Source organism: Vespula pensylvanica, chromosome 11 (assembly GCF_014466175.1).
Source record: "Vespula pensylvanica isolate Volc-1 chromosome 11, ASM1446617v1, whole genome shotgun sequence".
Taxonomy (NCBI): domain Eukaryota; kingdom Metazoa; phylum Arthropoda; class Insecta; order Hymenoptera; family Vespidae; genus Vespula; species Vespula pensylvanica.
Window position 1 is genome coordinate 3,656,990 of NC_057695.1, and position 15,070 is coordinate 3,672,059.

The 15,070-nt window shown below is 36.7% G+C and overlaps 1 protein-coding gene and 1 long non-coding RNA gene across 3 annotated transcripts in view; one reads left to right on the plus strand and one right to left on the minus strand.

Annotated features, from left to right (window-relative positions):
- Window positions 1-14,649, minus strand: part of LOC122632967 (protein FAM151A) — a 17,742-nt gene extending 3,093 nt beyond the window's left edge. Inside the window, exons 1-2 of one of the 2 annotated variants that reach the window (XM_043820302.1) lie at window positions 14,508-14,649; window positions 1,161-1,289 (exon numbers count right to left, since the gene is read on the minus strand). In XM_043820302.1, the coding sequence (XP_043676237.1) occupies window positions 1,161-1,281 (121 nt within the window). In that variant the 5' untranslated portion in view covers window positions 1,282-1,289; window positions 14,508-14,649. Of the gene's footprint in view, window positions 1-1,160; window positions 1,290-8,712; window positions 9,078-14,507 lie in introns of those variants that run through there. The other variant, XM_043820301.1, reaches the window with a different exon arrangement.
- Window positions 5,674-7,848, plus strand: LOC122632968. Its single transcript, XR_006327985.1, has 2 exons — window positions 5,674-5,956; window positions 6,319-7,848. It is a non-coding gene; the product is annotated as an uncharacterized LOC122632968 (long non-coding RNA).
- Window positions 14,650-15,070: the final 421 nt, after the last annotated feature.

Here is a 15,070-nt window from a genome sequence, read left to right on the forward strand (position 1 = left end):
TCTCTCTCTCTCTCTCTCTCTCTCTCTCTCTTCGCATTGTTAAACGAGACTTTTAAGTCGTCCTTAAGAGAGACGAAGTGAGAGAAAGAGAAGGGAAACGCCCTAACCCTTTCCACATCCCCTCCACATCTTCGAGCTTCCATTGTCTACTTTAGAATTACTTTCTCGTCGTATATAAGTTTCAAGGTCAAATATTTCCATGCCTTCGATCAAGGCTTTCATCCAATGTTCTCCATACCGCTTCATTCCTCCAATATTTTACTTTTTCGCAATGAACAGTGTATATATACGTACTCGTGGAGTGAATACTTAGATAAAAAGAGTATAGACATACATACATACATACATATATAGTTGTTGAAAAATTGACGGTTAAATACTAATAATCGTATCGAGTATCGTCAGTCAGCATTGAATTGTCATTGATGCATTCCGTTCAATGCGAACATATCATTTCACAAGGATGCCGGAGCGATAAGGTTAATTAGATACGGAAAGATGAATCATTAAAAAATTTATTTCATTCGTGATATTTCGAAAAGGTTTCACGATTAAACGATCAAACGATTCTTGGCAATATCAAAATGAATGTTTTGAATTGTTCCGATGAACTACAACGTGATATTTTATAAAGAAACCAAGCGATTTGAATATCGCTGAGGAAAAAAATTGGTATTCGCTGGAAGCGCACTTGAAAAATTTTTTATATTTTTCTCTCTCTCTCTCTCTCTCTCTCTCTCTCTCTCTCTCTCTTTCTCTTTCTCTCTCATCTTCGTCATTATCATCACGCCAACTCTCGTGTACAAAGAGAGGAGGAAAATGAATACCGTGACGCGAATGCATTAACAATCGAGTTTATAAATTAACAAGGATAAAAAAGTGGACTATGGTAAACAAAGATTTACCATCATACTCCACGGTAATTACTTCGAGTTCAAGTAGCCCGTACGCTGATAGGCATATCGACAAGCCAATAAATCGATTCTCTATCGTCGTCTTTGATATCCGTCCTTCAAAATCTTTTTTAAAGCTGCACGGAAGTAAAAGGAACGAGAAAAAGGAAAATGATCGTCGTCATACGGTGTTCCATTTTTGTCTCGTCGGAATATTTTCACCAGTCGATTAAAATATGACATTTTCTATAATGAAAAGGAACTCACCCGCGTTCAGTGCCTTAGTCAAGTTAGCTTGGCTATTGACGGCATGAGCCCAGACGATCTTGGTCAGATTACCTTCGATAGCTGGGAAGAAGGTCTTCGGGTCTGGTGCGATCTCACACATGACGTATTCTGTAAAAAAAAAAGAAAAGTATTTCGCGTTTATCTTCCACATCATTCTCGCGTATCTCTTTGTATGCGTGCACATCTTCCATCTTAACTGGTAGTCGTATTTTGACCTCACTCGCGCGAGACTTGACCTTCCGCATTAGTATTCTCGAGACCCCTCGACCTTTGACCCAATATTCGACAGAGTCGCTCCATAATTGAACAGACCGAGAATTCCTCGCGGCACGAAGCTCGGAAGGACTTGGGGTGGAGAAGAGAATCTCGTAGCTCGACTACCACATCCAGAGAACCTTTTCATTGTGTCCGAGAACTCGATCGATAATCACGCTCGTTCGTTACCATCCTTACCAACTCGTTACTCTCTTCAATTATTTTCCTCCCTTTTTCACCCCCGCTTCCTTTTTCTTTTTCTATATCCTATACTCACATAGAGGATGATATCGATGTCACTTTATATGATTGCGGATAAATGATTTTTCTTCGTATTCTGCTTCGGAATTAGGATGGCAAATCTTTTGAAATGAACATTAACTGATAACAAGAATAATCCTGTTTTCTAAGTATCCTCTGAAAAGCTTAGTTTTAATGAAATAATCTCACACTTTTGACACTTGAACTTGAACTTGAACTTGATATGCGTATAAACGTAAATGAAGCATCAGAAAAGCTCAGGTTTTTGGAGCTTTCGACCCGCTTTTCGTTTGCATAATGTACGTGTCTACATATTTACATCGCTGGTTCCCTTTGTACGATCTGTCAGTATTGTTTCTCAGAGGAGTATATTACCTACGGCTCGGGATATTCTTGAGAATAGTAATTATTATAATTCTCGTTCTAGTTCCCGATTACATGGACGAAGGTAATTTTTTACCGAATTTTCCGACCGCGTAATGATTTTATTTTTCTTTTCTTTTCTTTTCTTTTTTCTTTCCACGACGAAGACTTCACTTTGCATTTAAACTCCTGAATTTTTATTTGATGTAAAAAAAAAGAAGAGTAGAGAGGAAGGTCATGCATTAAATATCTTCAGAGTAGCACAAGACGAAGCTTTTGAGTGACATTAGGATATGAAAAATCTAACAAGTTTCGAAAGTAACACTTGTGAAATCGGCCAACTGATCCGAATTATATCGTAACAAAAACAATGAATATTTGAAGCGAGAAAGAATACTACTTTCTTACTTTTATATTATGTATCCTTTAAAATATTTCAAGGGAAAAAGTGACAGGCCTATGCAAATTTTAATGTAAATCAAAATTTTACATTCAATAAGGAACGCGTTAAACTCAAATAGAAGGAAAATCATTTTCAGAAATTTATCAGCGATATCAGGGGACACGTTATTTTCTTATCGATCGATTTACCATGCATAGAATAAAATCCCAAGAGATTCTGGAATCTACCCGAAGAAAGTCAGTCCCTTCTATCTACCCCTTTGGCACCCTTTAAGTAACGATTACCGATATTCACCATTCGTCGATATCGGATGCACGTTCTATCGTATCGGCTCAGCGTCGCAAATTTCAGTCAGCTGTAGTTTCTCGACCTAGTCTCTTCAGCACACCCAACCCCAACTCCGAACTACTCTCTCAACTTTATCGTATACAAGCAAAGAAGAATTTCCTAAAGTAGAGGTGACTTCGTCGTATTGGAAGATCGCATAAAACGTCAGAACTGTTCAAAACGTGTATCATATATCGTTTAGAAGGCTTTACGATTATTCTTCTATTTTTAATATCGATAGTGCACGTAACGTTTCAACGATAAAATAAAATAATCATGATATTCAGGATGTTACGGAAAAAAGTCATTTCATTGAAATTTCGTTTAGTTTCAATCCCGATGAAAATGGTCGTTTACGAGGATTTTTTCGGTTATAGCGAAGAATCCTCACCCCTGAAATAGTAGCCATTCGAACTCCCTTTCCCCCGCTGAATAGATCGGTACGAAACACGTTCCTGCCACAATGGCCACGAGTGACCCGTTTCCGGTCCAGCGGTCACGCACAGTGTTCTCTCTGTGAGCGACGACCGGTCTCTCTCGCGATGGAAAACGTGAGAGAAAGAAGAAGAGAGAGACCGGTCTCTCCACGGCTTTTTTCCTATCGCGCGATTTCTCGTGCTGTTCGCCACTCTCGGGTTCCGTGCGAACGTTCCAAGACATTACGCTGGAAGACTAAGAAAGGGGAAATAGATAGAGAAAGAGAAGCTAGTTCTAATTACTAAAACAATCGGTAGTTTGTCACGAAGAGAAATCGAGTTCAAACAGACTAGTAAAACTCACATTCTATTTGAAAAATAATACTTCTAAGGAAGAATTTGGTATGGTTTTCTTTTTTCCCGTTCCTTCGAACAACTCGAAGAATCCGACAAGCAAATTAGAACGAATAATTTCAAACGAACCTTCTCCTCGATCCTCGAGTTCGGTGAAAGCGATTCTCTTACGTCATTGTTGCTACTCAGTGATAGCACTAGTTAGGAATCAGCAATGCCAGCTGAATACGCTTTTCCAATTCGTACTATCCAAAGTACCGTTCGCTTTCATAGTACTTTCAATGAGAACAGAAGTACCAAGGGAATCGGTTCGCGTTAATTCGAAATGCATCTTATATTATGAGATATTCCCATTCCTTCGATTCCTTGTTTACTCTAACTTTCGAGCCGATGGATAAGCCAATTATAGTAGAAGGTCTTTTAAAATGCTTTTCCCTTCTTTCGTACGCTTCTTCAAGATTCCTTCTGATAACAAATTTCTTTGATCATGGAAAGTTTTCTTACCGTTGTATATTGCAACGATTATAATCAGATTTATATCTAATCGTAATAATCTTTAATCTCCTCATTTTTTTTTTATTATACATGTTGCTATTAATCGTATTTCTTTCATTTTCTTTTACTTTCGCATGAACAGTTTAATTCGACTACTTGACTCCGATCTTACTAAAGGAGCAAGGTATCGCACTCACATGAATATTCAACTTCACCGATTTGCCTCCCACTCAAACGAAAGCAAGAACGATCTATGCATAAGAATGTAACCATTAACGACGATTACTACGAGCGTATAATAAAAGTCAGATTTACGAACGTTTCACATGGAAAATCCTTTTGGAGAAGGTTCGCGGAGGACTAACGAAGAACATTGTTACTCGAATAGCTTACATTTACGTTACATTGTTTTCGAAAAAGTATAAAGTTGCTTACGCTTGTGTTTCTTAATGTTGTAAATCAAGAGAAAAATAGAGCAAGATAAATGACAGATGTAATGTAAATGTAAATCGATTAATGTGCAACATAACGAGCGGATAATGATCGCTATATATGTATGTATGAACGTAGTATACAACAAGGTGTCGGATTCTTCTGCGAATCGTTGGCTAAACTTGTCGACATTTGAGATATTTACGGCCGATATTTCCGTTCCGTACAATGAGACGTTGCGTCATGCAATTTACATTATGTCGCAAAAAAGGAAGTTGAATATTACAGACCTATAGATGATACGTTAATGTTTCTTGAAAATTATTCTTAATAATTCTTTATCGATAGTACAAGGCCACGTCCTTCTTTTCTTAAATATGCATTACGTCGTTCACCTTTAATTATTGATCGTCTACATTTTATTTGTGTTATTCAGAAATACGTATAGATCGTGAGAATTTTTCGACGGGGTCTCTTCTGTGTAATAACTTAACGTTATTCACGGAGCATCAATCTCCGTTTGAACTTGACAAGCGTAAGGAGAATGAAGAGCATAATAATCTTTGTAAAGAGAATGGTCAGAGAAAGAATATAAAATAGTCGCGACTAAACAAGGCCCATGAATTCTAATGCTTTAAAGAAAATAATGAATTTCTGTCACGCAAGGACGCTACTGACTGATAGATCATTCGAGTTTGACACAACCGTTGAAAATATTCATCGTTTGGAAGGATAGCTTTTCAAGCGGATATAAGTTACGATCTCGGATAGATTTAGTATCCGTTTAAAAATTTCATTTCGCACCGCAGATGAAGGTGTGACACCGATATCGACTTTCAACGCCTCGAATCGGAACATAATGCGATATAAATCGCGCAATCGTAACGTAAACGTGACTCGTTGTAAGATTGCCGAGCTGCGAACAGCAATAATAATTTCTCCTTCGTTGTTTTCTTTTCTTGGAAAATTAAACGGCGAAGAAATGAAGTTAGTAACGTGAATATATATTTTCACAAGTTGCAAGTAATTAATCTCGGGAGTGTAATTAATGCGTATACAAACTGCGGGACGTTCCAAACACTTGATACAATCGAAAAAAATTATAAAGAAACAAAAAAATATTCCACGGTGTTTTAGCGAACCGGGATTATGTTTTTGTCTTTTTTTTTTTTAATTTTTTGTCAGTCTTCTCGTTGAAAAAAGCATACGAACATTTTGTAAAATGATTCCCTAATGAATATCGCGGTACATCGAACGATGACACTCAGTTTATCGGTGATGAAATAAGAGTAAATCACTGTGGACTCGTATACAAACTCCTTTCGTTGGATTTACGATAAAAACGGACAAACAAATGAAACAGATATTGCATTTCGGAACGTATAATAAGTCGAGTTCTTGTGTCATACGTTTTATGGATAATTCCATTGGAAGGGTTAACAAAGCATGCGAAATTATCCACGGAATCGGTATGTACCTTCTCCGCTTGATTTCCAATTCGTCGATTATTCGCATCACCATTTTCCGGAACGAAACGTAACGAAATGGTACGAAACGAGCGTTTTCACAGGTAGATACGTATGTAAAAAAGATCGTATCTCGTTTCATCCGTTCTTAATATTCGAAATTACAAAGATAAAATTGATATCACAAAAGTCACGCACTCTCAACTATTAATCCATTCTTCATCAGATTTAATTACTTAATTGTGAAGCGTACCATTCGTAATAAAATTAACGATCGGTCGCGAGATAGCGTTTGTTTCTTAATTAGAGTAGCCAGTCTATTCTCGTTAACGTCCACGATGTTTGTCTTACTTCTTTTTTTTTAGATTCACAAAGAAGAAGGTCCGACCTACATCTAGACATCACCGGCACTCTTTAAAAATGTGGGAAAAAGAAAATATATATCAACCGCTTCATCGATTTTATAATACCTTTCATTTGGAATTTTTACCTTGAACGAACGCAAACGAGTTTCAATAATGGTATTGCGATTTTTCTAATAAAAATTATGAAGCTTCGGTTAAACGCTATCGGTCGCTCGGTTATTGCCCATCAATTCTATTATACATGCGATCGTAAAATCGATTCGACATTATCGAAATTTATGTTTCTCATTCTTCCTTTCATATAATTTATATATTATCAAAGAAACTTCGGGCATGTATACAACGTGTCACTTTGAAGACGATCGATCTCTTAGAGAACGCTCGGAAATCTCCGAGGTGAGTTATCCTAAGCGATAAGAACATAAACAGACGCGTCGTCGACGAATTCCACGACGTATCTTTGTACATACGATAAAAGTAGAAAACGCCAAAGACGCGTTAGCAACCCTGACGCCTATTCCTCTGGAACTTTTTAACGAGATCGTTTCGTTCTTGGTAGACGAACGAGATCGATAGATAGACCAGCCACGACAAAAATAGATAAATGAAATGCATTAGAGCATCGACGAGTTTATTCGACGTCAATAAGTAATAGCGTAATCGGAGGATCGTTGAATTTCCGTGGCTTTTCGGCCGATCGACCTTCCTTTTGAGTTATTGTTTGCTATCACGAAACGACAACAATTGGATTAGTATCTCTATAATAACAGAACATTGCTACTCTAACAGAAAATTTGTATTTATTTCTTCTATTTTCGATAATATGTAATATCGTGACAATAAACTGTTCCATCGAATAAATTATTTTAATCAATTGCAAAACAATAATTTTTTTCTTTTCGCGAGTTATTTCGCGTTTAGAGTTTTGAGTGCCTGTGGATCCGGTAAAGTAACGCTAAAAACAGTTTATTTTCGTACTATTTTCGCAAGGCTTGTAACTTTCACGTTTTACGCGACCACGGACACGTTGCTAATCTATTTTTACGAAAGAAGGAATGAAGCTCGATCATAAGCTCCTTTCCTACCGTACAAAATAACGAGTTTTTGAGAGAAATCATTTTCTTCGAGAAGGTCATCGTTTAAAGTACACCTTTCGAAGGTAGTTAGTAACTCGAACGAGCTCGAACTTTTCCGATCAGTTCGAACGAAGCTATTGTACGGATCCTTTGTTGCCTTGAACTTAACCACCATAGATCAAACTTGTAAGTAATTTCACGAAGGTACGTCTCATATCGCTCGCATTAATAACATGATGTATATACTTCTATATAAGATCCTGAACGACGAACCTTTGAACATCTTTATTTTTCTTTTGCTTTGAAAATAGTGGATACGAATTTTCTACAAGATCGAATTTAAACGACTTCTTCGTATTTTCTCGACGTAGAGATTTCGTGGATCTTGGTAAAGAGCTGGGGAACTCGGGAAAGAGAGGTGAAGAAAAAGAAGGAGGAGGAGGAGGAGGAGGAGGAGGAGGAGAAGAAAAAAGAAGTAGGAAAGGAGGCAGCGTGGAATTTTATCGTTCGTGAAAAATAAATTCACCGACTGCTTTTACGAACCGTTAAAGCGTCGTGCTTGTTAACGTGATTTGAGTAAAAAATGCTGTTCGACGTTATGCATACGCTTATATTTAATCGTCTCGTCGTTAACGGAAATCGTTCGTTTTCCATTTTTCTTTCTTTAAGATCAGAATCTACCTTATGATTTTTATGACGATATCGTCGTTTATTGCACCAGCCTTGCTCGCATAGTAATCGCGAAGTGGAAGCTGTACGAGGAAAGCACGTACACCGAATACATCTCCCCTTCTCCTTGTTTCCCCTATCCGTTATAACGCATATTAAATAAATATTTAACGAACAAACACGACAGGGACGCCCATCGTCGTTGTATTACTTACGTAAAAGACAAACTCGAATGTTTCGGGTCATCGTCAAAATTTCTTTTACTACGTACATTAATTAACTTCGATTTTACGTGCAATTTTTCGTTCAATTGCATCGGATGATCAAAAACGTAGCTAGATGTACCGCTTGACGAATCAATAACATCTTTCTTTCGTAGCTATAGTAGAAATCTCTTTATCTAGCTTTTCTTTCCCTCGTTTAACGACGAAGCGGAGAAGTTTGAAATTACACTCGGAATGAATTTTTGCGGAACATGCAAGTTTTAAAGTCTCGGATCTCACAATAACATTTCTCACGGATCCAAATCGATACATTTCGAGATACATTTCAACTAGTCTCTCTTTTCAATCAAAGAAAAACAGTAAAAAAAGAAGACAAGATAAAAGTTTCACCCTCTGGGAAATTTTTTTCTTAGCTTGAAACTTACGTATCAACGCCAGGAATGAGAGAATCTTCGCGAGCGTCGTACAATCCATTCTTCTCGAGATTCGAAAGTTACTGAAACGTTGAGATAGATTTGTAGACGATAGGAGGATAAACGGAAAGGTGAACACGGAACCGGCGCGAAAGCTTGTGTGAGAGCTCGATACGACACGCCCGGTCAACTCGGCAGCCACGAAACGACTGAACTCTCTCTCTCTCTCTCTCACTCTCTTTCTCTCTCACTCTCTCTCCTCTCTCTCTCTCTCTCTCTCTCTCTCTCTCTCTCCACCGCGTGTCTCTCGTCGAGCAATCGTCGTTGAAATCCTGGCGCGCAGACGATAATACGAGCGTTCTAGGCGCGTCGATCGTGCGTTTTACCGGCACTGCCAACGTCACCGATGCTTTCGGCATCTGTACACCTTCTCTCTCTCTCTCGCTCTCTCCCTCTTTAATCCTTCCCCTCTTCGTACTTCCCCTACGAAGCTATCTACCGCGCACACGTGTTCAACCGGGGCCCTCTAGGGCCACCCTAAACGGGACCCTAAGCGGTGCGCTTAGCGTCCGGTTGGTTTTGAGCACGCGAAGGGGGCGAGGGAACGGTTTCTCCGTGGCACGTCAGTACGTGCCATGAATTTCGATGTTTCTTAGTACTACGAGTAGAAGACAGACGGTATGTATGTCTTTGTTAACGGAAAAAATTTGTATCGATCTTGAATGTACGATAAGAATGGCAAAGCTGTTATGTTTCGTAATCGTTCGTAAAATTCAGTCGCAATTTATTTCGCGATTCGTCAAGAGTATTTCAGTTTGAGAGAACGTTAAGAAAGAATCAGCCGTCGACACGTGCATTGGTATATGAGTCACGTGTGACTCACAAGGACTTTTCGAAATTAATCGCACCGATTAATTGCATTTACTAGTCGTATTCTGGCGATCAACCGAATTTTTCTACTGCGTGCCGAGAAGTGTCGTACAGAGGGAAAATAAATCTGTTCGGAAAACGAAAAGGAAAGAGGAAAAAAAGGAAATAGAAAAATCACGGTCAGCGTAGCGAGAACGAGGACGAGAAATTTTCGAAAGAGTCGAGCTTTTTCACGGATGGAGAAAAGAGGGCTCGAATGGCAGATATCGATGTACAACACAGGGATTCTTTTCTCTGTGTGAGCGTTTATGTATGGGATGGTTATCTTTCCGTCACTGAAGTTCCCTCGAGGCATCGCATGTGTCCGACATCTGCGATTCGAACGAATTGTACGGAGAAAGGCCAAGAGGCAGACAGATATTCGCCGACGACTACCGAGCAAAGTATCGGAATGAACTCCGATGGATAGTTCCGATGGATTACGAGTGAACTTAATCCCGTTCCGCTTCGTTCTTTTCTACCACCAGCATGATTTACTCTTGAAGCTTTCTTGTGCCGTACCGGAACAGATCTCGTCTTTTTCTCTCTCTCTCTCTCCCTTTCTTTTTTCTCCCTTTCATTTATTTCTCCGATCGAAATTGAACCGTATCATTCTTTAGAAAATTTCTCCGGAAAAATTTAATCGATAAACATCTCGGTATACTAGCGAAAATACTTCATTAATTTTCTTCTCATTACCGAATATAAACGATATCTAATGATAAATATATAAAATAAATGGGCAATGTATACTGTGTTGCAAAGAGGCTTGTAAAAATTTAATTCGTTCTAGAAAAAAAAAAGAATTGGGCATATTGCAATAGATGTCTTAAAAGTTAATTTAAAATCTCTTATATTAAAATGTATAAAAAGTAGAAGATTTAACATGTCCGAATGTCGATAAATAAAAATATTCGTGTTAAATAAAAAGTTTCGAGAGTTCGAAGAGACTGAATTCTCTTGTCGGAGAATTTGAAAAGAAGTTCTGGACAATGTGTCGCGAGTCGATTTTGTTATTTAGCGTGAGACGATCGTTTGACAACGCCCCTATGTACTGCTCCTCGGTTCTTTTTCGTAAAAATTGCACTCGTGCATGTGACATGTGTTAGACGCCGGACCCTAAACACAAGTGCGACGGTAAGGGTCGTTTCGAGGAAAAAAATAGAAGGGTTAAACATCTGTCGAGGGGTTCATTGATCGATCAGAGTAAAGGGTAAAAAAGATTGAGTGTGATTTTTTCGTTAATTGCGAACGAACCCTTTTCGCGATATATGTAAAAATCGTGTTATTTCTTTAAAATCAAAGCGCGTTTAATTTCTCCTTTCATTAAATACTCTTGATTTATTTCGAGAAACTTAGGTATATCTATATTGTGTCCTTTAGGTCGAATAGTCTAGAAAATAAAAGAGAAACATGTCCAACGCGCAAGACCTTAGCTCCCTGTGGTTCAATGAATTCATGAATAAGAAATACGGCATTTCTATGAAATATTCGACTTCAACTATTTAGATTTAATATGTCAATATTAGTCATGTGACAGCTACCGCATTTCACTTACATACGTATTTAGTTCTACTACTCTCTTCTTTATGAGCATTGCATTCCTAGTTTCGTTTAAATTGCATCTCGATTTATCTTTCCTCTAGACTAAATTTATTATTAAAAAGAAAAAAAGAGTAAATTACTTAATTTCAACGAAATATCGTCGGTAATCTTCTTTTCTTTTTTTTTTTATTATCAAATTTCTCGAGAGACACCTGAGGATAATGTACGACGAGCGGCCAGACAATTTCATAAAAAGCCGACAAGAGAGTTTCCTATGGGAATTCTTATATGTCGTCGTGTAACAATGCAAGAAGGAAAAGACAAATACACGATAATTGTTCGTGACTATGTCCTGGTATGACGGGTCAATCGCGTTATTAGGTCAACTTCGCATTGGTCGTGTTCGCGCAATTTTTGTAGGAGGGTGTCTTATTTATTTAACAGCATAATTGCGGCCCTTTCATGCTCTTTAACGTCGCGACCGTGCTCTCGCGGTTGCGGGAAATCGTTCTATAAAAGCTTCATTCGACCGTTTGCAATTAACTCGATCTATTAAAGCAACGACGACAAAATCGTGGGTCTAATTTCTTAATTCGGCTATTAATATGTTCTACGGAATGTAGCGTGTTCGTCGATTACCATTTCCACCTCAATTATATTATCGCATGTGATATCATCGCGATTATGTTAAGCCTTTTAAAAATCGTCTCGAACGATTCGAAAGTGCTCGTTCTGTTTTAGTTTTTTCTTTTTTTATCAAAGAGAAAACAAGCTAGGTTTTCTCTAGATAGGACAGTCCGAAAAGTTTTCGTTCGTTAAATGGACCGAGCTAAGGAAGAAAAATCGTCCTTGACTTGTTAGAATCTTTACGATCTTTGATATTTCAAGGAAAAAACGAAGATAGAAAAAAGAAAGGACTGACGAAAGTAATTGCGAAATGCAAGCTTTTTTGATACAACGAAAAATTGTAACCACTTTTCCTTTACTAAAAGAAAAGTTTCTTTTCTATTTGAAGAAGATAGAAGAAAAAAAGAGAGAGATTTGTAAATGTCGACTTTAAAAATATTGATTCGGAATTGAGATAAGCGGTTGGTGGAGACAATTAAACGTGCCAATTTTCGTTTATACGCTAATGCATTTAGGAAGCCCTTTAACAAGAGGAGAAAACAAAGCCGCGAAACTCGTATTAGGAAACGAAATTATGGAGCCTCTCTACCACGATCCTACCACTATCCTACTATCTCCCTTTACACCCTTTCATTAGAAAACTTGAATTCGTTACTGAATAATTAAAAAAAAAGTTGAATAGAAGGTAATTGATTTAGCTGATTAATTGTAATCCTGTTAACTGATAAATAATTGCATTTGCGATGAATTAGAATTGAAGGTGAAGTTTTTACATTGTGTTTTAAAATTAAAAAAAACCATTTACGTGATTAATATATTCATTTTAATGAAATTACAATACATTGAAACACGAGGAATCTTTAATCTTTAGCTTTTAAAAAACGTTATCGAACGTCGGTTTTTTTCATAATATTTATTCTAATTATTAACGCGATAACGAAAGTATAGAGTGTAAATTACACTAATTTTTTCTCAAATCATTGATTCAAAATATTTTTTGTCAACTTTTGTGCAATTATTACGAAGCGTCCTTCATGCAAGGAAAAACATTATTTGTATGGAGCAAATAGAAACATTAATTAAAGAAATTTAAAGGAAAAAGAATGTGAGAATAAATTCAAGATCGAACAAACAACGGTTTTGACTTATAATTGCGATGAACCGTAATTAATTATTAATTAACGCTCATTCACTTCTCGTTATATTGACAATTGGGATAGCAACTTAAAAGTTATATTACTGAGAAGGTGTACTGTTTCATTCAGAATTATCGTTCGTTGGAAATAATTATCTGGATCGTGGGATGGATAACTGTAATTATAAACTCTGTATTAAATCACTTGCTAAAAATTAAATACTTTTAATAAGTACTGCAAAATTGTACCTTGTTTATTTTCCATTCTTTGTTCTTCCTTTTCCCTAGTGCAATTAAGCGCTCGCGATATAAATGTTGTTCGCTTTTAAAACAAAGAGAAAACCGACTATTCCTATGTGTATTATTTAACATTCTCTCGAAGCTTCTAGTCGTATAGTACAAAGCTCTCGAGTGTTCAAGCGTTAAAGCTTTTTGTGCGTTCTTAAATATTCGATAACTTCGATAACGGTCGCATCAATAATCCTCGTTTTTCCATTGGTAAATTTCTGACGTTATCGACGATAAAAAAGGTATGTATGTAGGTTGACGTTCGAGAAAAAGCAAGACGAGTTTTGTATCTAATGAAAATAAACGATAAAGAGGAAGAAAGATCTGTTATCTTGTCATCGTTGTGTAATGTACATACATTTACACGATAAGCTGGTTTGGTGCTCTCGTTTCGAGAATACCTATGTGAACAAAGATATTCTTGTCAATGTACTCGGCTCTTTGTACATACATGTATGTTTATTCGTCGTTATTAATTCGACGTTTTATTTGCTCGTTTGTTTAATTATAATTAGAGACGATACTATATAAGAGCGAAAGAGAAAGAGGGAGAGAGAGAGAGAGAGAGATTCGTGGTCGTGGTCGTTTTGATGCATTTATATAGCATCGTTCGTTTACCTACATATTTAACATTCCAAGTCAACAATTCTCGGTGCGAGCGACCGCATCGCAAAGCGCGCAAAAGTCTGTTTAACAGTCGAGGTCACGTTCCATTTCTATACAGAGAGAAGGTGACAGACTTCGAAGATCAAGAGAGTAGTAATAGCGACGTGTCTGACCAATTAACGAGTCGATCTAGTGCACATCTCTACTCGATCAGTATGCTTGATCACTATGGTCTTCAATTATTTGTTCAACGACGTTAATAGGCGAAAGTCATTGTAAATGTCTCCCAAGATCTAATTTGATACTATGACATAGCATATGAAATCAGAACAGTTTTTAGAAGCTCGACTTGTAACTTAAGATATTGATATTTTATTCTTGCATTAAACTAGCTGTCATCGAGTGTAATTTAAAGTGAAATTTGAGGTTAGGTTTGGTAAAAATAATTGCACTTACTATATCTACAGACGCATGCTTAAATCGATCGCTTGGATGTATTCAAGATTCACTTGCAGCTAAGCAAACACACATTGCAAATACAAAAAGCTCGTATTATTCTGTTTTAATATTTCTTTGGAAATGTTGGAATGATGAAGTATAATTTCTTCTAGATCGAAGTTACATTAAAACCTTGTACTATACTAAAATTAATTAATTCATTGTAGTTCTTAAGTGATCCTTTAAATATTAAACTTACCATAAAGTTGAGAGTTGTATAAATAAGAAGCGTAAAGAATATATACAGGAGGTTTTAGCGAGAGTGTCTTTCAGTGATACTAAATTATTTAATGGAGAAGTAACCAAACGATACTACTTGCAAAAGTTTCATCTATATACTGTCTAATGGTATAGAAATACTCTGTTAAGGTTTCTCTGTCGATATTCTTATATAGTACGCATTAAACATGTAACGCATATAATAACTATCAAAGTTAGATATTTGTACTTCGAATTATCGTAAATTGGTGTATTTGAAATGTTAGTTTTATATATTAAATTCCAAATCCCAACAGTTTTAAAAACATTAAATATTATTTTTAAGTAAAATTAACATTAAGGGAGTACGTCGTTAATTTTGTAAATTAATGGAATATAATTTTTTCCTTTTACAGAATATTTATTTATATTTTAAATCGGATATGTAAATAATTACAAAACGTATATTTAATTGATATAATTGTAAAGTTTTATTAATGTAATATCTACATAGATGTATAGAAGTAATCTACCCTGTCAACTGCGAATAGTTCAGGGAGCTAC